The sequence below is a fragment of the Desmodus rotundus genome, chromosome 11 (genome assembly GCF_022682495.2).
Source record: "Desmodus rotundus isolate HL8 chromosome 11, HLdesRot8A.1, whole genome shotgun sequence".
Lineage (NCBI taxonomy): Eukaryota > Metazoa > Chordata > Mammalia > Chiroptera > Phyllostomidae > Desmodus > Desmodus rotundus.
The window spans coordinates 2,900,916-2,928,518 of record NC_071397.1 but is presented as its reverse complement, the minus strand read 5'-3'; the positions used below and the strand labels follow the sequence as shown (position 1 = coordinate 2,928,518).

Here is a 27,603-nt window from a genome sequence, read left to right as displayed (position 1 = left end):
TGGCTGCAAAGCACAAGCGGACAGTTACTTCTTTTCCCGGGCTGTCAAAAAACCTCCCCGTCTTAAAGGGAAGGTTGCTGAAACTTTACGCCCGGCTCTCCTGACCTTTCTCCATTTAGTCGGTCTGTGTAATGAGAAGGAAGCAAGGGGGGGAAAGGTGATCAGAGGAACGGCCCCGGGTGCGGGGCTATCTGTTCCAAGGGTGATGCAACAGGGTCAGCGAGACGGCGAAGAGGAGGAGCTGGGAGCCTCTGCGAAGAAGAAAACCAGCGGGGGAGTTGGGAATCTGGGCGGAAAATGGGTTAAGAAGGGTCGGTGCGAGGGTTATTTAGACCGGGCCCCGGCCGAAGGGTCTAGTCTGGAGCAGTCGGAGGAAGGACAGCAGGCGCTGGAGGGCCGGGAGGGCGGGGCGGCGGGCCCAGGGCGGGCAGGGACGGGTGCAGGCGTGGGGTCCGCAGAGGGACGGTCGCGGGGCCGGGGGCCGGGGTAGGGGTTGGACACGCAAGGGAGGTCGGGCGGACCCGCCGGGCGGAGTGGGAACTGAGGGGGGGCAGCCGACCGGGAGACCCTTGAGGGTCGGGGGACAGAGGGGCTGGTAGGTTGGGGAGCAGAGCCCGCGGCGCGAGCGCAAGGGCAGGAGCGCAGGCCCCGAGGGCCCAGGGTGAGGGCAGAACAGAGCGGCGACAACGGCCGGGGCCAGCGGAGCGGGGAGAAGGCAGTCCGGCTGGGGCTGGAGAGGGAGGCCGGGTCTCGGGTTAGGAAGGGCCGCCGTGGGCGGGCGCTGGCGCTCTCACCGGGACAGGTGCTTCAGGATCTGCTTCTTAATGATCCCGGCCATGCCGGAGCCGCGGCCCTCGCGCAAAGCAAGTGGGCAGCTGTGGCCTCCTCAGCCTTGAAGAGGCGGCCCCTCACCTCGTCGCGGCGTGGGGACCGGATGCCGCCACCATGGCTCTCCCGCCCCTGCCCCGGCGCTCGGAGTTCCGCCGCGATCCCACCCACCCGCGCGGCGCCGCGGCCGCCCGCCCAGAGCGGCGTAGACCTTGCGCGCCGCCGTCCCGAGGCCTGAGCGCGCGCGGTGGGAGGCGGGGGCGCGCGGCGAGGGGCGGGGACGCGCGCGGTGGGAGGCCGGGGGCGCGCACGGCGCACCCGCTCACTCTGGCCTTCGGCTGCTGCCACGCTGCCGTCCTCTCCGTGGAGAGAAATGAAAGGCTTCCGCTCTGAACTGCCGGGGATTCACACTCCGGAAGTCGCCCTGAAGCATCGGGGAAAGGCGGCATGTCTGTACCTTTTTGCAGGAATTCGCTCAATAACCGCGCAGCTTCCTTCACACATTTCATTCATTCGTTGACCACCGACTCCTGCAGGAGTCAGGATGGGGAGTGAAAAGTAGTCTCAGGGACCCATAGAACCGCTGCTCTGTGCTAAAGAACTGAGAGGGGGCGCCTCGTCTTCCTTGCGCCCCTCTTAGCCCCTACCGGGCCAGCCAATGCTTACTGAATACGCAGGCACACCCCTCCCACAAGTGGAGGGCACAAGAAAATGAAACAGTAATTGTTAAAATTACCAAGGACGTTAGAGAACAAGTTCTTCGTTTAGCAAGTAAGGAAACTGAAGCCCAGGGAGATAGTTCAAAAGAGCTTGCCCAAGGTCACGACTGCTGAGTGAGACTCAGGACAAGAGCCCAAGTGTGCTGCTCTCAGTCAGAGCTATTTTCACTGTTTCATCCGTACACGTAACCGTGTAACCCGTATGCCAGGGACATCTGCAGACCCAATGGCAAAGGTGGGAAGGTGACAGTTTTCTAGACTTTAATCTTCAAGCAAAAACCTGAGCAAAATAGTACTCTAAGAAAACTTTATGGGAAATCTAGCCACCAATTAACTGTATTAAATGTATTCATTCTTGCAAAGAGATAATACATGCAACGTGATATTGTACAAAAAACAAGCAAAATTTCCCTCCTTCCCCTGCCCTTCAGCAATTCAGTTCTCTGCCCCAAAACCTTGTTACCTTATTCCAGAAATAGTCCAAACGCGGTCAACCATATAAATGTGAAACTTTAAAAATAAATAATCAACAGACTTCCTGCATGCCTATGCCTTTCTTAGTCATAGTAAGTTCAATTTTCCCCCGCAGTACCCCCAAAATTACATTTTTAAAAGGGTAGCAAGTCATCCTCGGCCAGATGCTCTACAACCCAGTCCTCCCCAACAGGACCATCATTACGTTTTCCTCTGCCCATATCTCACCTTGGGCAAGCTCTTTTGAACTATCTCCCTGGGCTTCAGTTTCCTTACTTGCTAAACAAAGAACTTGTTCTCTAACGTCCTTGGAAATTTTAACAATTACTGTCTTTTTCTTGCGCCCTCCACTTGTGGGAGGGACGTGCCTGCGTATTCAGTAACATATACCAATAGATCCTTTGGAGGAGATTCGTTGCTCGGATTACTGACCGCATCACTCTTTCCCAGTTCTGCTGTCAGCTGCAGGCGCCTCAGAGCAATTTCTTTTATTTCATGCTGCTTTTCCTGGAGCGCCCCATCGGCTGATTTAGGCATCTGTCAATAGCCATGTAAAACAACACTTGCCTCGTACTCAGGCACTTACAATCCTGTTGAACCATTCGTCATGCCTAGTGAATGAGATTCTTGTTGAAAGAAAAAAACTCATGCTCTACAAGAACATGGCCTCTCTAGGGATCGTTGAATAGGGGAGTTCATAATCTCACCAACAGTTCATTGTTCCCTGCAATGCTAAGAATATAAGGTGCATAAAAACAAAAAAGATTTAGGGGCAATCCATATTTTTTTAAAGTTAGCCATTTTATTTTGAGATGATTGTAGATTCACATTCGGTTGTAAGAAATAATACAAAGATTTCCCTGTACCTTTTACCTAATTTACCAATGGTAACATCTTGCAAAACTTCAGTACAACATATCACAACCAGTATGCAGAACATTTTTTGCTTTCTCATATGATGCCTATTTTTTTATTTGAGAGAGAAGCATTGGGTTCTTGTTCCACTTATTTATGCATTCATGGGTTGATTGTTGCATGTGCTCTGACCAGGGATCTAACCTCAACCTTGGTGTATCAGGATGACTCTCTAACCAACTCAGTGGCCTGGCCAGGGCCAAAATGCACTTATGTGAATGCCTTTTATGTCCTTTTTTTGCCTTATTGAGCTGGCTACAACTCCTGGCACTTTGTTTAATAGGACTGGTGAGATTAGTCATCCTTTTTTGTCCCAAATTTTAGGGAGAAAGCATTGTCTTTATTAAACCATTAAATATAATATTAATTGTAGATTTTTTTGGATGCTCTTTATCGAGGAAGTTCTCTTCTATTCCCACTTTTCTGAGTTTTTATCAAGAATTAATGATTTCTTCAAATGCTTTTTCTGCACTGAAGGCTATATTCCTGTGATTTTTAGCCTGTTAACATGGTGGATTATATTAATTTTCAAATACTGAACCAGTCTGCATCCCTGTATTAAAACCTCTTTTGGACATTGTGTATAATTGCTTTTATACATTACTGAATTCTGCTTGTTAATATTTGGTTAAGAATTTGCATGTGTTTCCTTGAGAGCTAATGATATTGAGCATCTTTTCATCGCACTTCCTTCCCTTCTGGCAAAAGGGGAAGGCAAACTTGAAATTAGTTTGTCATGTAGAGAATGAAGGGGTGCTGTATTTCCTGATGACGTGAGTTTGTAAAAGTGAGCTCTTACCTGAAGCTGCGGGTTTGAATTGTGTCAGCTTGCATATCTTCTTTGGAGAAATGTCTATTCATATCCCTTGTCCATTTTTAAGTTGGATATTTATCTTTTTATTGAGTTGTAATAATTTTTATACTCTAGATACAAATCCCTTATTAGATATAATTTCCAAAAAAAAATTTCCTCCATTCTGAGTTGTCTTTTCATTTTCCTGATGGTATCTTTTGAAACACACACACACAAAATTGGTTTTGATAATATCCAGCTCATCTTGTTTGTTGTTCCTGTGCTTTTAGTGTTATATCTAAGAAATCGTTACCTAATCCAAGGTCATGAATATTTACATCTATGTCTTCTAAAAGTTGTATAATTTTAGCTCTTACATTTAGGAATTGTGATTCATTGAGTTAATTTTTGTACATGGTGTGATGAAGGGGACCAACTTCAATATTTTGCATGTGGATATCTAGTTGTCTAAACATCATCTGTTGAGCGCTGGCTGGTGTAGCTCAGTGAATTGAGCTCAGGCCTGTGAACCAAAGGGTCACAGATTCAACTCCCCGTCAGGGCACATGCCGGGGTTGTGGGCCAAGTCCCCAGTAGGGGGTGTGTGAGAGGCAATCACACATTGATGTGTCTCTCCCTTTCTTTCTCCCTCCCTTCTTCTCTCTAAAAATAAATAAATTCTTAAAGACAAGCAAATAAAAAAAAAGAAATAAGAATTAAAAAAAAATATATATATGTTTTGTATATGTGTATTTGGCTGTCCTTAGCCGTTGGTCCAGGGACACGTATATCTACTCCATCTTTCTGGAAGCAGGAGTCCATACATTTCTTAAAACTTTTTATTTTGAAATACAGCTTCACGGGGAATTGGGAAGATATCAGAGAGAGAAGTACTCTTCACCCACTGAGGTACAATGGTTACATCATACATAACGATGTAAAACCCAGGAAACTGAGGCTGGTGTGTGTCTACTTCTGCATTTTATCACGTGCAGACTTGTGTAAGCATGACGCAGAAGCAGTCTCTCCCCACAAAGACATCCCTCATGCTCACCGTCTGTGTTAGTCTCTGCTCCACCTGCCCTCAGCACCAATCCTAACTCCTGGCAGCTACCAATTTGCTCCTTCTCTCGATAATTTCGTCATTTATATAGATGCAGTGTGACCTGTTCAGACTGGCTTTTTTTCACTCAGCATGCCACCCCTGAGATCAATCCAAATTGGTCTATCAATAGTTCGTCCCTTTTTCTTGCCGAACCATATTCCACCATCCATACATTTGAAAAAGGCACTTAGGTGATCACTTCCAGACCCAGAAGAGCCCCTCACCGGCTTGGCAGGGTGGCCGTATCTCTGAGCTCATTTGTACTGCGCTACAGAAGCCGACTCAGCTTCTACAGAGGCTGAGTGTCAAGATCGTCTCTTGGTCAGGACCTCTCTTTCTAACCTCTTGTCTACCTACATAAGGTCATTTATTTGCCCAAATTAGCTCCTCTTCAAACTATTCACAAGTTTCTAGGGGAAAAAAACGCAACCCACTTATTGCCATTTCAATTTCCAGCTATAAACCTATAAAGAATTACAGACGTACATACAGCCTTGTACTCTTAGATTATCAAATCCTAAGACAGAATCTGCCACACCCACCAATAATCAAAATTTCCTAGGGAGCTTTCCCAAAATGCATTTCCTAAGCACCACCCAAGATAAAGCGAATCAAAATCTGGAGCCTTGGCTCACTGCCGTACTGCTGTTCCTGCAGATTCCAGGTTCTCTCCTTCCTCGAACAGCACTGCGAGTGGCATTCTGCAGAGAGAAGCAGTGCGAGGCGGGACTGTTTACAACCAGAGCCAAAAGCATATCCTTCAAAAATGGTTTGAACAAAACCTGACACAGCTACTAGGAAACAGTTGGCCAAGGAAGCTGGCATTCTGGAGTGTCACTTTCAGACCTCGTTTAAAAACCATAGGGCACACAGAGACGACTGGGAGCTGGTGAGTCCGTAGGAAAAGGTCAAACCCAGGAACATCACCGGAGTCAGCCTTGGACTCAAGAATATTTACCAAAAGAAGCCAGACAACACCTGACATCCACCACGAGACCTCAATCAAACATCCTATTTCAAGCCCTTGACTGGAATGGATTCCCTGATATTGCAACCAGGAAAATACTGGCTAAACAAACAGGCATTCGGGAATCAAGAATTCAAAACCAACAATCTCTCTACCCAGGGCAGAGAGAAGTTAGCCTGTGAACTCCCTGGTAGATGGCCCAAATGGAACACCAAAGAGGTCTCCAACCTCTGGGTCAGGGCAGTTAGGAACCTGGCCTCACAGCAGGGGGTGAGCTTGAATGCAATGCTCTTGTACCATCCCGAAACCATCCCCCCTGCCCTGCTCAGTGGGAAAACTGTCTTCCAAGAAACCGGTCCCTGGTGCCCAAGCTTGGGGACTGCTGGAACACCAGACCTGACAGTTCGGCAGCACCCAATCAACCTGATCACTCTCCCAGGCTGCTCTCACCGTTTTTTCTTCCTCCAAGTCTTCCAGGAGGAACCAAACCTCTCTACCTGCTCCATTCTCATCTCACATGTCCTTCGCCCTCGTGTAAGCCAAGGACCAAGGTGTCACGATGGGGCAGCCCACGCAGGCTGTGCAGGGAGGAGAGAACACTCCTTCCACTCTGACACTTACAAACCACCTGCCAACACCACCGACTCCAGGAGGGGACCTTTCAATACTCACACTCACCTTTGGCCCCAAAATCAAGAAAAATGCCAGACTCGCCGAGTGCCACAGGAGTACTACGGTTGAAGGACTGCTCTCGGCCTCGCGCTGAGCAAAAAAGGCATCGATCACAGGATCTGGGTCAGAGGGACTTTCTTACACTGTGCAACCCTGGGACGAGTGCTGCCAGGCTCCGATGGCAGAATGGGATCCTTGAGAAGGGACGCAGTGAGTCCCACAACACACAAGGTCAATTGGAGAACCATTCCATCCCCTCAGCCAATGGCACCGACAATACGTATAAATCTCACGTCTTTAGGTCAGTCCCTGCAATCCCTAAATATTCAGGAAAAGATACACACACCCTTTTCTGAGTTCTGCTCCACAGGAAAAGGACGTCCCGGAATCCTGGCTGTGCCTAGTGACGAGTTCCGGGCTCTGCTCCGCAGGATAAGAAGCCACTCCCAGGAAGAGGAAGACAGCGCCAGGTCTCAGACCCTGGTCCAGGCCTCCTTTCTCTGGAGGCAGGGTCAGAGCAACTGAAAGGACAGTAAACGACGAAGCCGCCCTGTTCGGGACCAGACTAACGCGGGGGAGGAGACACCACTGGGAAACACAAGCGAAGGCTTTCCTGCGCATGTGCCCGGCGGTTATCTGCTGCGCTCACTTTACCGAGTACAGGATTGCTTCCGAGCGCCACGTGGCCTCTGGGAGCACCGTGGGCACAGGGCAGTGGACACGTCCACTGAGCCCTGCTGGACAAAAGCATTTCGCTGACAAGGATGACCTTTCCCCTGTGATCACCATGTTCTCCAGGGTCTGGAAAATCTACAAACCAGAACGAACCCAGGTGAGGACAGGCCTACAAGGGACGCATCCGCACTTCCTTCCCTCTGGCAAAAGGGGAAGGCAAACTTGAAATTAGTTTGTCATGTAGAGAATGAAGGGGTGCTGTATTTCCTGATGACGTGGGTTCGTAAAAGTGAGCTCTTACCTGAAGCTGCGGGTTTGAATTGGGAAGCAGTAACTACCTTAGTGGCCGTCAGTAAGGGAATCACCATGTGAACTGGGATAGGTCCATGACACTAAGTATTTCTCACATGTACTTCTTCCTCTAAGTAAACACACCAGAAATTACAAAGAAAATGTAGCAGCAGCGCCAAAGTCATGCAATATAGTCTCGTGTTAACGTTTCCACATTTTTAGGTTTTTCATATATATATTTACATGTATGTGTACCCACATGTCCATAAAATTCACTTTATCATAAACAATGTGTCAATCTAAGACCTAGGATAACCTAGGTCCTCATTCTTTTCCCTTCTTTTGAAATAGTGACTTTGGTGTATGAAAGTGTATGTGGCTTTCCCTTGGTTCAATATAAGTATCTTTGAAAGAAAATCTAAAAAAATATCTGGAACCTTTATTTTGAATCAGGTCCCCTATGGCTCTGATCATCAGCCAGATTGCAAACTTCTGGTTTATGACACCACCCGCCATGACATCACCATAACAAGAACCTCAGAAGGGAAAAGTGGTTTGTTTTGGTTTAGAAATAGACAATGACTCCGAGCCCAAAAGATAAAAGGGGACCAGCTTTTCTCCTGCATCCCTTCCCGCAGCCACCCATTTACTCTTCATGGGCAACTAGTATCACCGGCTGCTTATCTGTCCTCCCAGAGATCTTTATGCACACAGTCACATGGAAGCACGTCCTTTAAAACGGACAGTGGCAGACAAGGCCTTGTTTATGCGAACAAACCCAAGTGCAGAACAACATGTCATCTTGGAAATGTGTCCCCGTCAACACACAGAGCTCCCTCATTCCATGTTACCCAGCACGGTATATGCCACTTTGTGGCTGTACTGCACCTGGTACATCAGCTCCCTTTCATTGGGTATCTACGGTGTTTCCAATTGTTGCTACAACGCATGACCATGTACACGTCATCTTGTACATGTGCAAGTGTATTTGTAGGGTAAATTTCTAGACACGGAAATGCTAAGTCAAAGGATACAGGTAATTCTGATATTGCCAAACTGCCCTCCCCAACAGTTAAAATAATTTTCACTCCCACTTAAATGTGAGATAGTTTAGGTTTTACAATGAGTTGAATTGTGAACAGTGCCAATGGCTAACTTTCTAGATCCTTCCCTGAAAATACCATACCTTTAGAGCCCAGGGATGTAACAAATGACATTCTGAAGGAATTACTAAGATGCACCATGGAAATCCGAGTAACTTCACCACTGCTATTAGAAAGGTGTCTGACTATCTGAGACCCAAGCAAAAGCGGAGCTGGGAGAAAGGAGAAGCTGAGTTAAGGCCACCCCTGCTATTCTTAGCTGACATGCACTGATTGTGAAGTCTTCTTCCTGCGTCAGCATAAAAGGCTGAAAATTTTCCACTTACTACACAAAGTATTGTTCATGTGAAAAATTAACCAACTGTGCTGTTTACTATTTCAATTAACAAAAGCTTTACAAGTGTTATATTTACCTAAGTCTTGCACAGGAGAAGTTTCTTAAATAAAGGTGGGGTGCCCAAAGGGACCCCCTCTATAGTGAAGGAAAAAGAACATCGCAGAAGGCATGCTGAGAGAACAAGCTAGAGAAACACAACTGAAATAGTTCACCCCCTTTATAACTAACACATGAGGGAGAAAAAAGGGAACACACTTTTGGCTAACAGAGTTTACAATTTTATTTTCACATTTCGCAATACAAATGAAATTTTTTTTTTTTGTCCCACTACTCCCCTCCAAAACTATTCTCTCTTTGATAGGAAGAGGGAGTGAGTCTTCCTTGTCACGCTGTTAGAAAACACCCAGAGTCACAGCACCACACTCTCCTGGTGAACTAGAACAAGTCACAGAAAACTGGTAGAAAGAGGGGCCCCTCTCTCCTTATCTGTCTGGCCGAGTCATTCCTGGCCGAGTGGGCACCATCATGGGACGAGCAGGAGGTCTCATCATTGGGGGCCCAGGCATCATGGGCATGTGCCCGCCCATAGGTGGCCTCATTCCAGGAGCTGCAAGACGAAACAAAGAAAAGGAGAAAAGAAAGTCAGGAAATACTTCTCATGAGAGAGCTTGACGGGATTTCAATTAAAGATAAAAATGTAGCCCCCCCTGCAAAATGCTGGAAAAAAGACATACATGACAGAAGAATACAACAAATTCACCACATCTTTAAAATATTTAGACATTCTCAAACAAAAAACAAAAAGGTAAACACAAGAACCATACAGGAATCATAATCTAATGATAGTAAGGGAGAAACTATTAATAATAGATGGCTTTCCAGAAACCACCAGGGATACGAGTTCCCTAAAATGACCTTTCTTCTCACTCAGGGAATTTCATAACTAAGTCACATGTTATTCAGTCAGCAATTTTAATCAGGTCTATCCACCATATTACCAGGAGCTACTTCATGGATGTACACAGGCACAGAGGACAATCTTACCACTAAGCGTTTGTTCGGAGCTGTAGGAAAGGTGAGCAGGAGGCCCATGCTGAGAACCTGTCAGTAACCATACTTAGCTCAAGTCAAGAAAAATAATAGGCAGTAATGTGATTTATAACAATTAGCACACACACACAAAGCTGATTTTTCCAATGCATCTTAGAAACTACTAATGACTTTTTTAAAGTGTCAAGTCCATATAGAAGCCAAATAAATGAACCAGGAAAGGGATGGCAAGCAGAGAGGTGAGGGCTGGGGAGAAACACAGGCAGCTTCACGGAACTGGTGATGTTCTACATCCTCAGCTGGGTGGTGGGTTCATAGGTATTCATTTTATTATTATGCTTCGTAATTTTCATGCTATATGTAGCCGTGTTAAATATCAAATTTTACCTGAATTACTTATTTTTAACTAAATCATTTGGATTAAAGGCTTGCTACAAATGGTTCGAGAGCAAACTATATTCAAAGCTGAATACAGCCTATCACAAGAAGTAAAACACAAGTATGCAAAGACACAAAATCCAACAGGTACAGAATTTTTTTTAAAGATTAATTTCAACAGGAACAGCAAATACTACTAAACTACTAAATACCTTACTTAAACCCCACATAACATAACCAGTATTCAGCATTTGTTAGAGGAAGCTGATCTAGACCAAAGATTGAAAACGAAGCACCTGAAAATTTATTTTCTTTAGTCTCCATAGTGCATTTAATTTTAATTAATTGCCAGCACTGGCAATTAATAAGTCTAATTCCTGATAAGTCTAGATCCTTTTTCAACTTATTATAGAAATGTCCAAACACACTTAAGAATAGAAAAAAAGAGAGTATAATGAACATCCATGTACCCATCAGCCAGCCTCAACGACTGTCCACCCATGGTCCATTTGTCTTATCCCACCCATTCTCATCCATGCCCACCCCAACTTCTCGATTAGTTTAATGGAAACCCTGTAACATACTATCTTATCTTGGCTAAAAATAACAACAACAAAATACTCAGGAGAACTGGCGACGCCAACCTGTGTTCTCGAATGTCAGCCATAGGCTGAGGCTAGTTCTAGAGCCCTTCTTCAGATGAGTCATGCATTCCCGGTCACCACAACCAACCCACTTACAAATCTGAACTTGGGACTAATTGAAGAATGCAAAAGAAGCCATCTAAGTCACTTTGATTGTGTTTTGGGGCCGAAGCCAGTAAGGCAGGCACTCTTTTTATCTATACTCTCCCATCCCTCCAAATGATACCTGCAGTAAGCATCCTGAAGGCTTCCGGCTGGGAAGCTCCTTTAATACCTTCGTATCTTGCCTTACCAGTTGAGTTGTAGGCTTCCTGTGACAGCTGTATTTACTCTAATTACATATTTTAACTATTTTGCAAACCAATGATGGGAGTGTAAAAAAAGAACTGTATCTATGAAAACTAAGTTGATATTTAGCAAGACTCAGGCAGATCATCCCCAAAAAGTGCTCGCATATTTGGAAGGTGCACTTTTCATAGAAGACTGGAACTAGCTTGCCTCACAAGATCTCTAACCACTTCACAGAAAATGAACCTAAAGGCGGTAAAGGATGCATCATACGTATGGCTTACTGAATTCTGCAAAAAACACAGTGTTCCAATCAGCAGACTTGTTCTCAAAGCCAAGGTCCTGGCCATGTATCAGAAAAATTTCCAAATTACTGTACACTTACATTTACAATGAAATGTTTGAAGTGTAAGTTTTTTCCCATTCCTAAACAAAAGACCAACTACCAGGCCTAAAGCCTTTTTCATATACTAATTTGGCTCAGCTGACCTCTAAGATTAAAAATCAGCAAAAGGAGGTTAACTCTGGTGCAAATCAAAGCCAAGAAAAGCAGCAGCACAAGCATGTATTTGCCCTCCCCTCATGCCCCTGTGGAACAAGCTCATCTACCTTCCTCTTCGTTCTAAATGGCCAAAAGACGGAAGGACGCCAGAAAACAGGAGGGAGGGAGAAGAGAAAAAGAGGCAGCCTTACCCTGCTTTTAGTGCCACAATGTCTCTGCATGGCACCCAGTCACACTGATAAACCAAGTATTTCTCTTTCTTCATCATCACAGATTCGAATTCAAATTTAGTCTGTTGCAATAATACACTTAGACGGCTAGTTAAGACTCCCACTTAAATGAAGAGCTGAAACACGGCGAGCACCCTAGGAAGTCCAAACTTACCAGGCCCCACCGGCATCATCCCAGGAGGAGGAGGGCCCATCATTGGCATCATGGGAGGGCCCCCCATATGGGGTGCTGGCATCATTCCAGGGCGAGGAGGACCCGCTGAAATGAAGAACGGGGCCTGAGGTTAAGACATGCTTATGTATTAATATTTTATCTTCTTATTGAAACTAATAGGGTCTCATGATCTGGTCCAAATCCTGTTACAATAAACTTCTTATGGTCTTTTTTGTAACAGTAGATCCACAATAATCAGCATGCCACAAAACTTTACTTTATGATTGAAAAGCAAGAACAAGCCTATCTAGACAGAAGTATAAAACGCAGTCAGATTCCCCAGGTTTAAAAAAATACCAAAATTTAAAATTTTTGAAAGGGGGTATTAAGTTGTCCTGGCCGGTGTGGCTCAGTTGGTTGGAGCGCTGTCCTGTAACCGAAAGGCTGTGGGTTCGATGCCCCATCCTAGATCCAGGTCCAGGCACTATGACCCCCAGTCCCTGCGTGTACAGGAAGCAACCAACTGATGCTTATCTCTCGCATCAAAGTTTCTCTCTGCCATCCTCTCTCGCTAAAAGCAATGAAAAAAAATGTCCTCGGGTGGGGATAAAAGTGGGTATTATACCTTCTGTAGAGCTCCTGATAAAAAGCTGATGAATTTAAGCCACAACTACCTAATTTCAGATCATTTAATAAAATCAAAATCCAGATTTAAAATATTCTTTGAAAATACAAAGATATACACTCAGAGATATTCCTGATGTATCGTTTACAATAGAACAACCTGAAACAACGTACATGTCCATCGGTAAGAAAACAGTGAGGATAATTATGGTACACTCATACCACAGCCTATTCTCCTATTAAAACAATGGAGTTGAATGCCAGCCTGTCAGGATAGAGAAGAGAGAGGTGACCTAAGAAGTGCTGTGAGCTGAGGCCTGGCCAGGTCCCAGGATGGTGGGAGCCCAAAGTGGTCCACCTACACGCAACTCTTATAAACAGCCTCCTTACTTCTATGTGTTTCTATCTGTGATCACTTACAGGAGTTTAGTCTCCGGGCTCAATTTCAATGTGAAACGTTCCAGAAGAGCCAAAGAACTTCTAGTTACTCAGTCTCCTCCTTTTGTCATGCAGAAATAAACCTTCCCAGAGAAGAGAGGCCTCTGATCCACCCACTCTCAACTATACAATTCTTGTCTTTCACAAGGTACATAGGAGGTCTGTTTGGAAAAAGCCCAGCCATTGTTAATGTAACCAGAACTGTTTGGGCAACATGGATGTAAACGGGCAGCCAAGGAGAGTGGACTGGAATGCACACTTATGAACAATGACCACTTCGCTGTAGAGTCAGAGGGGGCCGATAGATGCCATTGAGTGAGCGTGTGTACTGTGTGGCCATCGCATTCAAAAATGACTGAGCGAGTACAGCAACAATGCTGCATCAACTTTCGTGTTAAGCTTGAACATTCCTCCGAGGACACCATTCAAATGACTGAGAAGGCTGCAGCTGTGGGCAACTGGTGATTGGCAGCTTCATCATGACAACACGCCACCTCATGCATCACGTCTTGTGCAGTTTTTCTGCGAAATGTCAAATCACCCAGGTGACTCAGCGCCCCCTACAGCCCAGATTTGGCACCCTGCAACTTCTGGCTTTTCCCAAACTAAAATCACCTTTGACAGGGAAGAGATTTCAGACCGCTGACGAAATTCAGAAAAATAAGAGGGGGCAGCTGATGGCGACTGGGAGAACTGTGTGAGGTCCCAAGGTGCCTACTTTGAAGGGGACTGAGATGTCACTGTCCTCTGGGCAATGTTTCTTGTATCTTGTATCTTCTTCAGTAAGTGCCTCTATTTTTCAAATTCCATGAATGGGTAATTTCTGGACAAGCCTCACATATTAGTGTCAGGTGGGTTAGAAAATAGACTGAGAAGTTTATCAGCTACGTCAATCCCCCTGTGTTATGTTCATAGCAGTATATAATTTCACGTACTCAGCAATACCTCTTCACATATTAGCTCATCTAACCACATGAGCTTTCCACTGAATCTGCCTCGGACCCACATGGGATGCCACAGACACAACACCCCAGTGATAACGCAATCAGAAGGGAGCTACAGGTATTTCAGAAATTATACCACTGAAGTTGTTTTCTCTAACAAGATCCAAGTATGACCTGCCCAGTTATACCCTTAAGATAAAAACCTTGTGAACTTACGGAGACTGGGGGGAGGCGGAATCATTGCCCCCGCAGGAGGGGGAGCAGAGAACGGAGTGGGAGGTATCTTTCCTTGCTGAAATGCTGCGGCTTTAAAGAAAGTGAGAAAAAAACGACTGTGAATAAGAATTCAACAACCCATTTACTAAAATGACTACTTTCCTTTCGTCTTTAACGGTCCCAATTATTCCATCCTAAACAGCAATCATCTAAGATCGCTACATCATGGCCTCCACAGTGTAAATCCAACTTTAGGTATTCACCAAAACTGCAATTAACTGGTTTACTGGTTTGGGTTTTTAACTGTTTTTAGTCAGTCGGTATTCCTATGGCTGAATTAACTAGAGGAGACTGGAGTGAAAACCTCCTACCTATCAATGTCTTACCAACGAGAAGCGGCCATTCAGTTTTGTTTGAAAATGTGTGATACCTGTCCAAAAACCAGGCATTACAAACTTCATTCCTTCCTCCATATGCTGCCCTGAGTCAAAACAACGGACTATTTGGTTTTCCAGTTCTGAAATGAATGCGCTGAGCTCAGGGACGTAAAAGAGAGATTTCAAGGCAAGAGCCTGAGCCAAAGTAGATTATGATCTTTAAAAATGTCCAATACAATCAACTTTTAATTTTTATAAAAATCCTCACCAGAGGATATGTTTTTTATTAATTTGAGAGAGGAAGCGGGGTGGTGGGGAGAGAAACATTGATAAGTTGCCCCCTATGTGCGCCCCGACCGAGGTTCACCTACTTACCCCAACCAGGAGTGGAACCCACATCCTAGGCCATGTGTCATGACCGGGAATCCGACCCGCAACCTTTTGGTGTGTGGGACAACATCCCAACCGACTGAGCCACCCAGCCTCAACTTTTAATTTTTCTTTCAGACAACATGAGGCACAAATGAAAACAAGAGAGACTGAAGATCATTTATATGCAGCTTTAAAAAAGAGTCACAAATATTAAAATACACACTCATAAAGTCTATTCCTGAACGTTAAGTCCTTCCCAATTCAGTGTAATCCCTAGCCCAGGCACCCTTCCCCTCGCCTACTTCACACCCACCAGTGCAAAGGTGGTCAAATAACTCAAGTAATCACTGATAATCCATGAGAACCCAATCCAGAAACCGACCTAGAGTGGCTATTTACGAACGGCTGTTCCTATGCCCCGAATGGTGCCTGTGCTCCATAAGGGGTCATGTCCCAACAAGGCACCGCCCACACCGAGTAAAGGAACAGCTTATAAAGCCTGAAGGGGGACTGACTGAGGCATTAGCCCAGCAGCAGACTCAATGTCAACATAATCATGAACACGAAGAGGTATGTCCCTGCCCTAGCTGGTAAAGCTCAGTCAGTTGGAGCAACATCCCTTAAAAGGGAAAGGTCAAGGGTGCAATTCCCAGTTGGGGGACCTGCCTAGGTTGCGGGGTCTGTTCCTTGGTCAGAGCACACGCAAGAGGCACCAATCAGTGTTTCTCACATCGATGTTTCTCTCATCGATGTTTCTCTCCCTCTCTCTCCCCCTCTCTCTAAAGTCAGTAAGTACGTGCTCACCTGAGGACTTAAAAAAATAAATAAATAAAAAGAGGTGTGTCCCTGAGGTCTTGCCTCCTCTCCTCCAAGTCTTCCATCAAAAACACTCACTCATCCTAAATTTTTTTGCTGCCAACAAAAATAACTAAATATGAAGCTATTCTTCAGTGCCAAGAAATGTCTAATGTCTTTTTAAATAGAGAAAAAGATTACATTATAATTTATTTTTTCCAAAAAAATGGGACAATGTCTGAGACTTGCTCCCTAATCTAGGAGGGACAAAGGGAGTAGATAAGGGTATTCGGTGGCTCTCAACCAGGGCAATTTTGCCCCTTGGGGACACTGGGCAATGCTTGGTGACGGTTTTGGCTGTCACAACTGGGAACTGTTGCTAGGTGGTAGGTGCCAGGGCTGATGAACACCCTGTGTTGCACAGGACAGCCCCCACAACGAAGAATTTCGCAGCCCCAGTGTCAACAGTACTGGGTTTGAGAGCCCTGGTACAAATGAAGCAAGACCGTTTCAGCTGGGTGCTGGGGGCCTGGGAGGTGAGGACGGGGGACAGTAGAGGAGCAGCAGCCATGGGAGGTTTACTCATTAAACTTGTCTTTCTCCTATGTTTGAAATATTCCATAGTAGTTTTTGCTTCTGAAAAAAATCACACCTACAATCAAAGCCCACAGTTGCCTGCCAGCTCTGGGTACAATGAACAGTTAGGAAAGGCCATGTTTCAAATAGACCAGGATGACCTAAGGTAAAAATGCAACACCCATTAGGGTCCTGAACCCGACCAGCCGAAACAACAAAAACGTCCCTAATTAAACAGAAAGACTATGGCACGTGTGACAGGGTTCCAAACACACCCAGACTGTTTTGTCACATCAGTTACTTCCTTTCTGACTCGTTATCTCTGTCAGGACTACAAAAAATACGAAACTCAAAGTCTCTCACACTCTGAAGAAAACTACAAACCCACTCCCTACCTTTTCCTACTGTATCAGGAAAACGGTTCTAAAAACTGTGGATGACTACAAAAGAGGTTTTATATAATCTGCTCCAAACCCCAGTCTGTGTCAATACAGAAACATCAGGCAACTCCTTCCTCCTTGCCCCACTTTCCCGTCCAATACCTGATTGCTCTAACATCAGTAATGAATATTAATGTGTTCCCGTATCCCTGGGAAACCGATGACCTTGACTTCTGTCATCCAACACATCAGAATGCCCCTATCGATCACCCAGGATGAGCTGCTCCCGTGAAAAACAGGAGACGGGGACTGAGACGCACTTGTCTTGTCGATGAGGCTCTGCGCCTGCTCCTCCATCCACTTCTGGTAGTAGTCTTTCACGTTCTCTTTGTGCTTCCTGCCGCTGCAGTGAGTCTTCCTCACGGACGGCTGCAGAACGAGAAGGTCCTGTCAGCCGCAGAAGCAAATTTCCCAAACCAGGAACTTTATAAAGCCTCACATGTACAGACAGGTGGCCTGGCCACCTTCAGCAGCTTTAGCTCATCCATCACTTATGAACATTATCCATCTTATCTATATGGTTATTATCTAGACCAGGGGTAAGCCAACTGTGGCCTGTGGGCCAGCCATCTGATTTTGTAAAAAAAGTACTACAACGTAGCCACATTCATTTGTTTATGTATTGTCTATTTCTTCTCTCTACGACAGTTGAACAATAGCAATGAAGACCGTAGGGTCCACAAACCTAAAATAATAATAATCTGGCACTTTAAGAAAAAGTTTGCTTGCCCTGGCTGGTGTGGCTCAGTGGATGGAGTGCCTGCCTGTGAAATGAACAGTTGCCGGTTCGACTGCTGGCCAGGGCACATGCCTGTGTTGCAGGCCAGGTCTCCAGTTGGGGGTGTGTGAGAAGCAACTGATCAATGTCTCTCTCATACTGATGTTTCTCTCCCTCTCTTCCTCTCTCTCTAAAAAATAAAATCTTTTAAAAAAAGAAAAAGAAAAAAGTTTGCAAACCACTGATCCATTTTAATGCCCTTTCTTAGGTTATTCTATGGCAAAAAAAAAAGCTCACATACATTTAAATAATACTGTTTACGACAATATATTCTTTTAAATGACTATATAGATCTAGACAGAGATGTCCAACCTTTGGGCGTCTCTGGGCCACACTGGAAGAAGAGCTGTCTCTTCTTTAATGAGTGTGGGCCACTCAATAAATACACCGCGACACATAATCACAAAAACATCTCATAATGTTTTAAGGAAATGTGCGATTTTGTGTGGGGCCGCATTCCCAGCTGCCCTGGGCTGCGTGCAGGCCTGGGCCGCAGGTTGGACACCCCCGGTAAAGACTCTATAGACCACATACAGACCTTTGTCTCCAGCCCACTAATCCTTTGGTTTTCTTTCAACAGCTTTTTGGGGTAAAAATGACATACAATACACTCTATATACTTAACCTTCTGTTTTTTAAAGCTTATGTTTATTTAACGTTTACTACATGCCAGACAGCTCTGTACTTTACAAGTAGTTTTTCAATCTTCATAAAAATCACACGTGCATGTTAACCACAATACTAACTGTAAAGAACAAATCGCTGATACACGCAATATGGATGAATCTCAAAAGCACGCTAAGCAAAAGAAATCAGACACAAGCCCAGTGTATATACTGTAAGATTCCATTCGCATGTAGTTTTAAAACTAGTAACACTGTCTTTAGTAAAAACCAGACCAGTCAGGGCCAGAGGTATAGTAGACTCACTGCAAAGGAACACAAGGAAACTTTCTGAGGTGAAGGAAATGTCCTGTATCTTGGTATATACATCAAGTTGTAATCATTTGACAACTCATCAAACTGTATACTTACAAAGTTCGTACTTAACTAAACATAAACTATAATTCAATAAAACTGATTTTAAAATGTCACAAGGTAATCTTCTATTTATTTATAAAATATCACAAGTAAATCTTCTATTTATGCTTAAAGATTTGTCTCAAAACACATAGCTGTAAGTGGCAAACCCAGGCCTGGAATCCAGATCTCACAGAGATGCTCTCCATGGCTGCCTAACCACCTACCAGTACATCCTCTCTTTGAATGACTGCTTCAGTGGCAGCAGATATGACCGATGTGACATGAGTGGTCCACATTTCAAAATACTGTTTGTTCCCTGTCTCCCAAGCCACTGCTTACACTATGCTAAGAACAATGATGCCTCAAGCCTAATAACAAAATCATGCCTGAGACCCAGTAGGAGTTCCAAAGTTAAGCACTGAATGTTTTATACATTTCAAAGTCCACCACAAGGAGCTGCTTCAATCACCATGGAAGTTTCATACTAGTTCACAAGCTGTCATGCTAGAACAACAGTATTACAAGGGTTCCTGATGTTTCTCATAAAGAGACATTTATTGTAAGAAGATCCCTTTCACCCTCGGCCGGTATGGCTCAGTCAGTTGGAATGTTGTCCGATAACCAAAGGGCTGCAGGTTTGATTCCCGGGCAAGGCACAAACCTAGGTTGTGGCAACCAATCGATGCTTCTCTCTCACATCAATGTTTCTCTCTCTGCCTCTCCTCCCTTCCTCTCTCTCTAAAAGCAATGGAAAAAATCCCTTTCAATTTTCTGAAGTCTGGCATTAGCAAAATGAGTGGGCATATGAAAATATATTGCTAAAAAAAAGTAGAGAGGTAAAGCCCCCTCACCAACAATTTCAGAAAATTAAGACTCTCCAAATGACTTAGAGGAAGTTAGGCACAAAAACAAAACAAAACAAAACAAAAAGATGTGGGATATATAGTAAGCTGCTACTACTACAGACTTATTCAAAGGGTCTCCTCCAGGACATCTACAGCAACATTCAGAACCATCCTACTTACATGCTCCAGAGATCTATTAATGCTGAACTATACATGACCGTGTGTCAGAAAGAATTCCAAATGAAGTGTCAACAGAGAAATCATTGGCTAAGTTCTCGCAGCCTCTATTCAAAACACAATTACCAAAAAGTTCTGATTTAATCAGGTTTCTGCAAAGGCAGAAAAATACAGAGCTGCACTTCTCAAGGTGTGGCTCACAGACACCTAAGGGTGTCTTAGGCCCAACTTCAGTGGTGGGGGGTCTGCAAGGTCAAAACAGGTTCATAATAATACCGAGAAATTACTTTCTCTTTCCACCGTATTGACGTCTGCCCTGAGGCTGCCAAACTCCTGGCACTCTGGAATGAACCTAGGCAATGGCAACCCAAGGCTCTGGCGATCACCGCATTTTCCAATTACATGCTTTCCCGGGGGAGGGGTGGAGTCAGTTCCATTAAGACCGTCCTTGATGAAGCAGTAAAACTGCACCCCCCCCAAGATTTTATTTATTTATTTTTTAGAGAGGGGAAGGGAGGGGGAAAGAGAAAGAAAGGGAGAGAAACATCAAATGTGTGGCTGCCTCTTGCGTGCCCCGCACTGGGGAGCCGGCTTACGCCCTGACTGGTAACCAAACCAGTGACCCCTTGGTTCACTAGCTGGTGCTCAATCCACTGAGCCACACCAGCCAGGGCAGAAAAAGTGTTAATTTTATTAAATCTCAACCTGTGAGTTCATGTCTTTTTAATATTCTGGGTGACAAAATGGGAACTATGTACAAAGCAGTTCTGCTACGTACCACAATACGCTATGTCAAAGAAAAGCAGGCATTCAATTGCTCAAGTTGTACACTTTAACCAACTGCATCCTTGATAGAACATCATTTTTATTTGAAAGAACCGAGAAACAAACTAGTTATTCAGATTTCTCAAAAATAAATGAAATAAACCTGTTACTTCAAGGAAAGCAATCAGTAGTATTTGAAATTCTGACCTTTCAAACAAAAATTAGGCTTTTAGAAAACTGTATCTGCCACCACAAGCTTGTCAGCTTCTGAATATTTAAAACTGGTTTCTGATTAGATGGTGACATTAATCAACGTGAATTTTTGTTATATAAACAAATGTGTCAACACTTGGAAGACCTGTGTAACTGAGAGAACAAATATTTTCCAAATGACGGAGGCATGTTACAAAATCATGTTAGTGAAAGGCCCACTCAAAGTGGAAGGGAGACCAGTGAATTTTAATGTAACCAGGGATGCAAAGTTTGTTGTGCTTTCAGGTTCCATACTGCAACTAACCATGGGTTGACTTTTGGGGCAGAAATATAAAGTACTAAAGAATAGCTACAATGACCTAAAAAGGCTATTAAAGAACAACTCTTTTTTCCAACTTTACATCCATGTGAGGCTGGATTCTTCATATACTTCACCCAAAACATAGCGCAACAGGCACAATGCAGAAGACGAGAACTCAGTCAGCTGTCTTCCATTAAGTCTGACATCAGAGATGTTTGCAAAAATGTTAAAACAATACTGTGCCTCGTACTAAGTATTTGGTTGGGGAAAACAGCTACTTGTCACTTTTAAAATGTTATTTGTGCTACAAGTAAAAAGTATGTTATTGTTACCCTTAAATGATACATAAGTATTTTTAAAATTTTGTTTTAATTTCAAATATGGCAAATGTTAATAGCTAGCTATACAGCACATAGCCTATTTTTTTTTTAACAACCCAGTAATTTTTAAGAATGTAAAGAGACTGTGAGTCAGAACTTTGAGAGGTGCCGGCATAGAAGCTCCGTAGAACACTGCCGAGCTCCGTGAAATGTGCAATTTTGTAGCATCAGTCCGTTATTTATCCACACTTCGCCTCAGTTTCCTCCTCTGTAAAATGGACATAAAATCAGACGATTACCATGAACGTTAAACAAACTAATACGCGTAAAGCGTGTGGAACACTCCATGACACAGTGTATGTTCAACCTTGGACACTGTTATTACTTGTTAAGCAGTTTTTAAGCAAATTAAAGTACTTGGTTTCAAATTTAGGCATTTCTTTTCATTTCTATCAAACATTTGAGTGCTGTGACACAAATATTTGGGCGTTAAGACACTTTCCTGGACTTTTTAGTTGCCATATACAGTTTTTTTCATCTTCAAACTTGCTAAAGCTTTACTATTTTGGGTCTCCAAACCGTCAAACCTCAGCAAACGAAAACCATAAACTTACACCTTAAAAATACCTAATTCATTACATATAAGGTTTTTTGAAACTGAGAAGAAACACTACTCACAGAGTCATGGGTGAGGTATGTATCGCAGTAGTCACAATAAAACCTGGAAGGAGATGGAATGTAGAGAAAAAGAGAGGACAACCCGTTAATAGGTGCCCATCCACCGAAGTGCTGTTCATTTAAGGTAAAAGATATAAAAGGCCTAGTAACGATTCGTACACGCCAAACAAAGCGTCCTGACACAAATCAGGCTTTTTTGTTTCTCTACACGCAGTCGATCTCCACACTCTGAACGGGAGCATCTAGAACCCCGGCTCTCCCTCCCTTCCTCGGACCCTCTCGTTTCCGTAGAGGTTACAGGAGCCAGAATCCGCTCTGCGAACCCCCACAGGGCCATAATTAGTGACTGTGGCCGCGAAAGACCCCATATTCAAGTCCCCACTCACTTGGGCATGTTGTTCTGCAGGCCGTTAGCCACTGGGTTCCGCACCAACGGAAATGACGCACACACCAAGCGCCGACGCCGCGGAATCTAGGTCTCCAGCGCGACTTCCGAAACCCTGCCCAGTCACCCAATCAGCGTGCGGAGCGGCGCGGCGCCTTCACGCTCGTCTGCGGCCGAGTCGCAGGGCGCGGCTTTCCCTTCCTTCCTGCCGCCTACCGGAAGGCGGCAGTACTAAGGGTCCCTATGAGGTTCAATCCACGCGCATTTATTTCATCTTGATTCCTGATTCTTCCTGCAGCGTGTTATTCGTTCTCTCCACGAATAGCTAACGGTAACCTGCTATCTGCCAGGCTCTGCTCTAACTACTGAGAAGACAGCAGTGGACAAAACAAACATCCTTGTCCTCATGGAGTTGACGTTCTAGTTAGGGAAGACAATAATAAAAATAGTATGTAGTATTTTAGATGGAGCCAAATTCTATGCAGGGTGAAAAATGAACCAGGAAAGAGGGAGCTCAACTTTGAATAATAGAGAAAACTTGCCGAGAAGGTGACAACTGAGAAATAAATCAGTCGCTTAAAGCAATAAAGCCAGGTGCAAATCGTTTTACATAGCGCGTCTTTTTTGAGTCACATTAACTGCAGGAGAGAGTAGAATCCTTAGTGTCAAGTCTCATCTCGCCGCTTCCTAGCTCTGCTGCTTGTGCAGTTTCCTCCTCTGAAAAATATGGGTAGTAATTCTTACTTGTGGGGTTTAAATTGATAGAAGTAACTTGTCCACAGATATAACGTGTTATACAACAAGAACAAACTTCCAGCCTGGTGTATCAGACTGCAAAATGGAACTGGGGAGGAGGAACTTTAGATTCTTCTGCTTCACACTTCCTGGTGGTGGAAATGGAACCAAAATAATAATTGCTACTTTATTTGAATGTCGACTATGCCCCAGGTGCATTAAATGCATTAATGTATTTAATCCACTTAACCCTATTATTCACATTTTAGATGAGGAAGCTGAGCTTTAACCAGGTCAAAGCTTCCTGGTCCTAAAACAAAAGTTAATTGCACAATGAAGTTATCAATCTTTCACCACCTCAATACAGTGGTAACTCAGCATTAGTAATACTAAGGACAGTCAGATATTATGCGTCTCCTGCTGGGACTCCAACATTAAGTAGAAATCATTACCTATTATGTATTCTTACCCAAAATGTTTAACTTGGGTCTAACCAAGGTTATAGAGTAAGCTAGGAGATGAAGCTAAAGGAAAGCAAAGGCAGTAAGCAGATTTAGAAGGTGGGACATTTTATAGGGCAACTGGCCTCTCTCCTTCACCAAATCAAGAAAAGGTGTCACTCTAGATTAAAATATTTTTAAGAGATACAACAACTAGATTACTGAATTGTCTAGTTCAGGATTAGATCTAGTTTGGAAAAACCAGCTATTAAGGACAATTGGAGGCCAGTGCCTGGGCCTTAATGTTGCAGTTCTAGAAACCCACATTTGTGGACGCACCCTGAGTTGATTCTTCTCAAAGGGATGGATCCATTAATTATGGATCCATTAAATTAAATTTTTTCCTTATTTCTCTCTGCTGATTTCGGTACTGTTTTACCCTCAAGTCCATTTTTCATCTTTCCCCTCATCTTTTCAGCGTGCCAGTGGGGGCCTGACCCCATGAAGGCTGCATGGCCTGGACTGCTGTGCTGGTTGGCTTCCAGGCTGAGTTGCTAGGCTCCATCACTGGGAGGCACTTCTGGAGATTGGAGGGACTGAGGGAAAACCAGAGTGTACCCACCCCCACCTCCCAACCTTAGGCTCTCTCCTCCACCCTCCCTGGCTCTAACTTTCAGCAGATGATCCCAGCCCCTGGGATCTGGTAACAAGATGTATCTTTCTTCTGTCCCTCCAGTGTAAGGGTGGTAGTAGCTTCTTGCTATTGCTCGTCTCTGGGCTACTTTACTGTTTGTTTCACTTTTTATCTCTGCCAACACCTACGTAAAGCAATTCTTTGAATTAAATCTCCTCTGTTTTAGATACTTAGAATGTTTTCTGTTTTCCAGACTCAGAGGGTAACCTCCAAGTTCCAAGGGGGTATTTCCCTCATGTCCTCCCATATGCCCTATTATCTTGGAAAGCAGTGTTTTTTGCACTTTTCCTGTGAGGGTCCAAGGCAACTTTGAGAATTCATTTGTTACCCTCATTCCTCTAGGTCTAGGGTCAAAATCTAACGTGGTCATCTTTGCTTGAAATGCCCTTGAACTCTTGTGTGGTTTCTTAAACATTCACAATGTTTGTAATCTACTGCATAATATGTCTATGCTTTCCATTTCTTCCTAAGATTTTTTTTAATAGTTTAATGTATTTTAATAGCAAACTTACAGGAACAGCACAGAAGACAGACAACATTAAAAACATACTTGCATGTAGGACAACTCAGTTAGAAAAGTATAGTGAATGGATGGAATCTACTGTATGATAAAAATGCTACAAATACCATTTAGTTGCCATCAATAAGAAATTTACTTGTTTTAAAAAAATCCAAATGCTGGCATTGTCCAGAAAAATTTAACAGGTTTATTTATATTGTTATAAAGTTGAACTGCTTGAAACTTGTTCACTGAAACACCTTGACTTGCATTAATGCTTTATGTCCCCGCATTTATATTTAAAAAATTCACACACAAATGAAAATGGAAAAACGGCCAATACCTGATTTCTGTCCCCTATTTTCCACTTGCAATCATATACTTAGGTACCTTTTTGACCCCATGGAAAAAAAATATCTAACGTTCAGAACTACCAATAACAGGAAGAAGAGAATTTTTTTTTTTTTAAAGAATGAAATGTTTCCCATCATAGTGGATTCTTAAGCACGCTCTCCACGTATGCGGCGTGCTAGCTGGATGTCTTTTGGCATAATTGTTACACGTTTGGCATGGATAGCACACAGGTTGGTGTCTTCAAAAAGGCCAACCAGATAGGCTTCACTTGCCTCCTGCAAAGCACCAATAGCTGCGCTCTGGAAGCGCAGATCTGTTTTGAAGTCCTGAGCAATTTCTCGCACCAGACGCTGGAAGGGAAGCTTGCGAATCAGAAGTTCAGTGGACTTCTGATAACGTCTAATTTCACGAAGTGCCACAGTACCAGGCCTGTAACGATGAGGTTTCTTCACCCCTCCAGTAGAGGGCGCACTCTTGCGAGCGGCTTTGGTAGCCTGTTGCTTCCTCGGTGCTTTACCACCGGTCGATTTGCGGGCAGTCTGCTTTGTACGAGCCATGGTATAGGGACCTCTTTACTTACCCCCGTCTCCTTCGGCTGGTGCTCGGCGAGCTGTAGGAGGTGCTGGCGTTAGAGAGCGACGGCGGCTGCGAACACCCCTAAGATATTTTTTTAAGATTTTATTTATTTTTAGAGAGAGGAGAAGGGAAGGTGAAAGAGAGGAAGAGAAACATCAATGTGTGGTTGCCTCTCACATGGCCCCCACTGGGGACCTGGCCTGCAACCCAGGCACGTGCCCTGACTGGGAATCAAACCGGAGACCCCTTGGTTCGCAGCCCAAGCTCAATCCACTGAGCTACACCAGCCAGGGCCCTTCCTAAGATATTTTACACATAAAATGTATTTTATTCTTAAAAAGGTGATAAACATACATGGTGCAAAATTAGAAATGCACAATAGAGTATGTCCCCCAGCCATTCCCCTGTTACCAGTTTCTTGCCTGTCCTTCCAGACAGAGACTATGCAAATGCAAGCACAAGCCTGTGTTCTGGTTCCATTTTACAAATGCATAGTACTTCATTGTATGGATATACCTCGATTTATTAACCTGTTGATGAACACTTCAATTGTTTCCTGTTTTTTACTATTATAATAACGTTGCAGTACATAGTTAATTGGCACATATGCAAGAATGTTTGTAGGATAAATTTCCAGAAGTAAAATTACTAGGGTAAAGAGCTTTGCTTTTGTAATTTTGAAAAATACTGCCAAATTGCGCTCTGTTGTATTTAAGAGTGCTTTTTCCATCTTTTCAATGCTAGGTTAAAAATGGCAGGTATTGTAATGACAGGTATTGTAACTTTACTTCTCTTATGAATAAAGTTGAGCATTTTTTCATGTTTAAGTGCCTTAAGGAGTCTATAGTATTCCACGTAGGCTGCCTTTCACACCATTTGCCCCTTTGTCTATTGTATTAGTCTCATCCTTCTCTTTTTGATTTGTAGAGAACTCTCTATATATTAAGAGAATTAACTTTTCCTGTAATATGACTTGCAAATGTTTTTCCATTTTGTTATTTGTCTTTAGTTCTATTTTGGGTGATTTTTATCATGAGATAATTTCAGATTTCTGTGTTGGTAAAACTTAATCAATTCTTTTACAGTTTCTGCATTTTATGTCATACTTAGAGAGGCCTTCCCCTCTATAAGATCTGTTCAAATTGCCATTTTTTCTAGTTTTTATTATGTCATTTTCCATATTTATATCTTTAACTATATGGAATTTATTTTTTTTAAGATTTTATTTATTTTAGAGAGAGAGGAAGGGAGGGAGAAAGAGAGGGAGAGAAATATCGATGTGTGAGAGAACCATCGATTGGCTGCCTCTCGCACGCCCCCAACTGGGGACCTGGCCCGCAAGCCAGGAATGTGCCCTGACTGGGAATTGAACTGGTGACCTTTCAGATTGCAGGCTGGTGCTCCATCCACTGAGGCACACCAGCCAGGGCTGGAAGTTATTTTAAAGTAAAGTGTGGAATAGGAATCTAACCTATTTTTTTCCCACAAACAGAAACCCAGTTATTCCATTATTGTAGATAGTTAGCTAATTATTAACAAGGAAGGAAAGAAAGGGAATTGAACCTTTCCACGTGCTGCCCATTTGTTCCTTGGTCTCTGCCCCCAACATAACGTAGATTAATTTCATCAAAAAGAAAGAGCAAGGCCTTAGAGCAGGCCCACATGGCAGGATGCAAGGTGAAGAGCAATGGGTCATTTTGCAAAACACACCTGACTGCTGAGGCCTGAGCGCAGTGCAGGCACCCTGAGCCCTTGGGGGTTGCTGGGATGGCCCTTCTCATTGTTCTCAACACCAGGTGTTGGCAAACCTCCAACAAAGCTGGCTAAATTGCCTGTTCTCTCCCCCGGAATTTAGAGGGAAAGGAAGGAGTGGTATCCAAGGAAGGCAGATCTAACAGCTGTTGGGAGCTCACG

The 27,603-nt window shown here is 43.9% G+C and overlaps 3 protein-coding genes and 1 pseudogene across 7 annotated transcripts in view; 1 reads left to right on the top strand and 3 right to left on the bottom strand.

Annotated features, from left to right (window-relative positions):
- Nucleotides 1-1,016, bottom strand: part of BLTP3A (bridge-like lipid transfer protein family member 3A) — a 61,257-nt gene extending 60,241 nt beyond the window's left edge. For 3 of the 4 annotated variants that reach the window (XM_053913602.1, XM_053913604.1, XM_053913606.1), the window contains exon 1: nt 795-1,016. In XM_053913602.1, coding sequence (XP_053769577.1) covers nt 795-838 — 44 coding nt within the window. In that variant the 5' untranslated portion in view covers nt 839-1,016. The remainder of the gene's footprint in view (nt 1-794) is intronic. The other variant, XM_053913603.2, reaches the window with a different exon arrangement.
- Nucleotides 946-6,687, top strand: LOC112302453 (double homeobox protein B-like; annotated as a pseudogene).
- A 2,523-nt stretch (nt 6,688-9,210) lies between these two features.
- Nucleotides 9,211-22,510, bottom strand: SNRPC (small nuclear ribonucleoprotein polypeptide C). Of its 2 annotated transcripts, XM_024558042.4 has the most exons (6): nt 22,393-22,510; nt 22,007-22,049; nt 17,168-17,276; nt 14,348-14,437; nt 12,126-12,230; nt 9,211-9,486 (listed from the first exon to the last, which is right to left on the bottom strand). In XM_024558042.4, exons 1-6 carry the CDS (start codon nt 22,398-22,400, stop codon nt 9,362-9,364), a joined length of 480 nt encoding a protein of 159 aa, XP_024413810.1. In that variant the 5' UTR covers nt 22,401-22,510; the 3' UTR covers nt 9,211-9,361. The 2 variants fall into 2 exon arrangements, with proteins under 2 accessions (XP_024413810.1, XP_053770244.1); XM_053914269.2 differs by lacking the exons at nt 22,007-22,049; nt 22,393-22,510 and adding an exon at nt 21,486-21,518.
- Nucleotides 22,511-24,732: 2,222 nt separating this feature from the next.
- On the bottom strand, nt 24,733-25,758 carry LOC128779564 (histone H3.3A-like). Its single transcript, XM_053914274.1, has one exon. It carries the CDS (start codon nt 25,668-25,670, stop codon nt 25,260-25,262), a length of 411 nt encoding a protein of 136 aa, XP_053770249.1. The 5' UTR covers nt 25,671-25,758; the 3' UTR covers nt 24,733-25,259.
- Between the last annotated feature and the right edge of the window lie 1,845 nt (nt 25,759-27,603).

Bases quoted from the DNA above. Each gene is read 5' to 3' on its own strand.
- LOC128779564 (XM_053914274.1), bottom strand. From the start codon at position 25,670: ATGGCTCGTACAAAGCAGACTGCCCGCAAATCGACCGGTGGTAAAGCA.
- SNRPC (XM_024558042.4), bottom strand. The intron at 17,277-22,006 runs GTGAGTAGTGTT...CTCGTTCTGCAG, and splicing joins CATACCTCACCCATGACTCT to CCGTCCGTGAGGAAGACTCA. The intron at 9,487-12,125 runs GTAAGTTTGGAC...TTCGTCTTGCAG, and splicing joins GATGATGCCGGTGGGGCCTG to CTCCTGGAATGAGGCCACCT.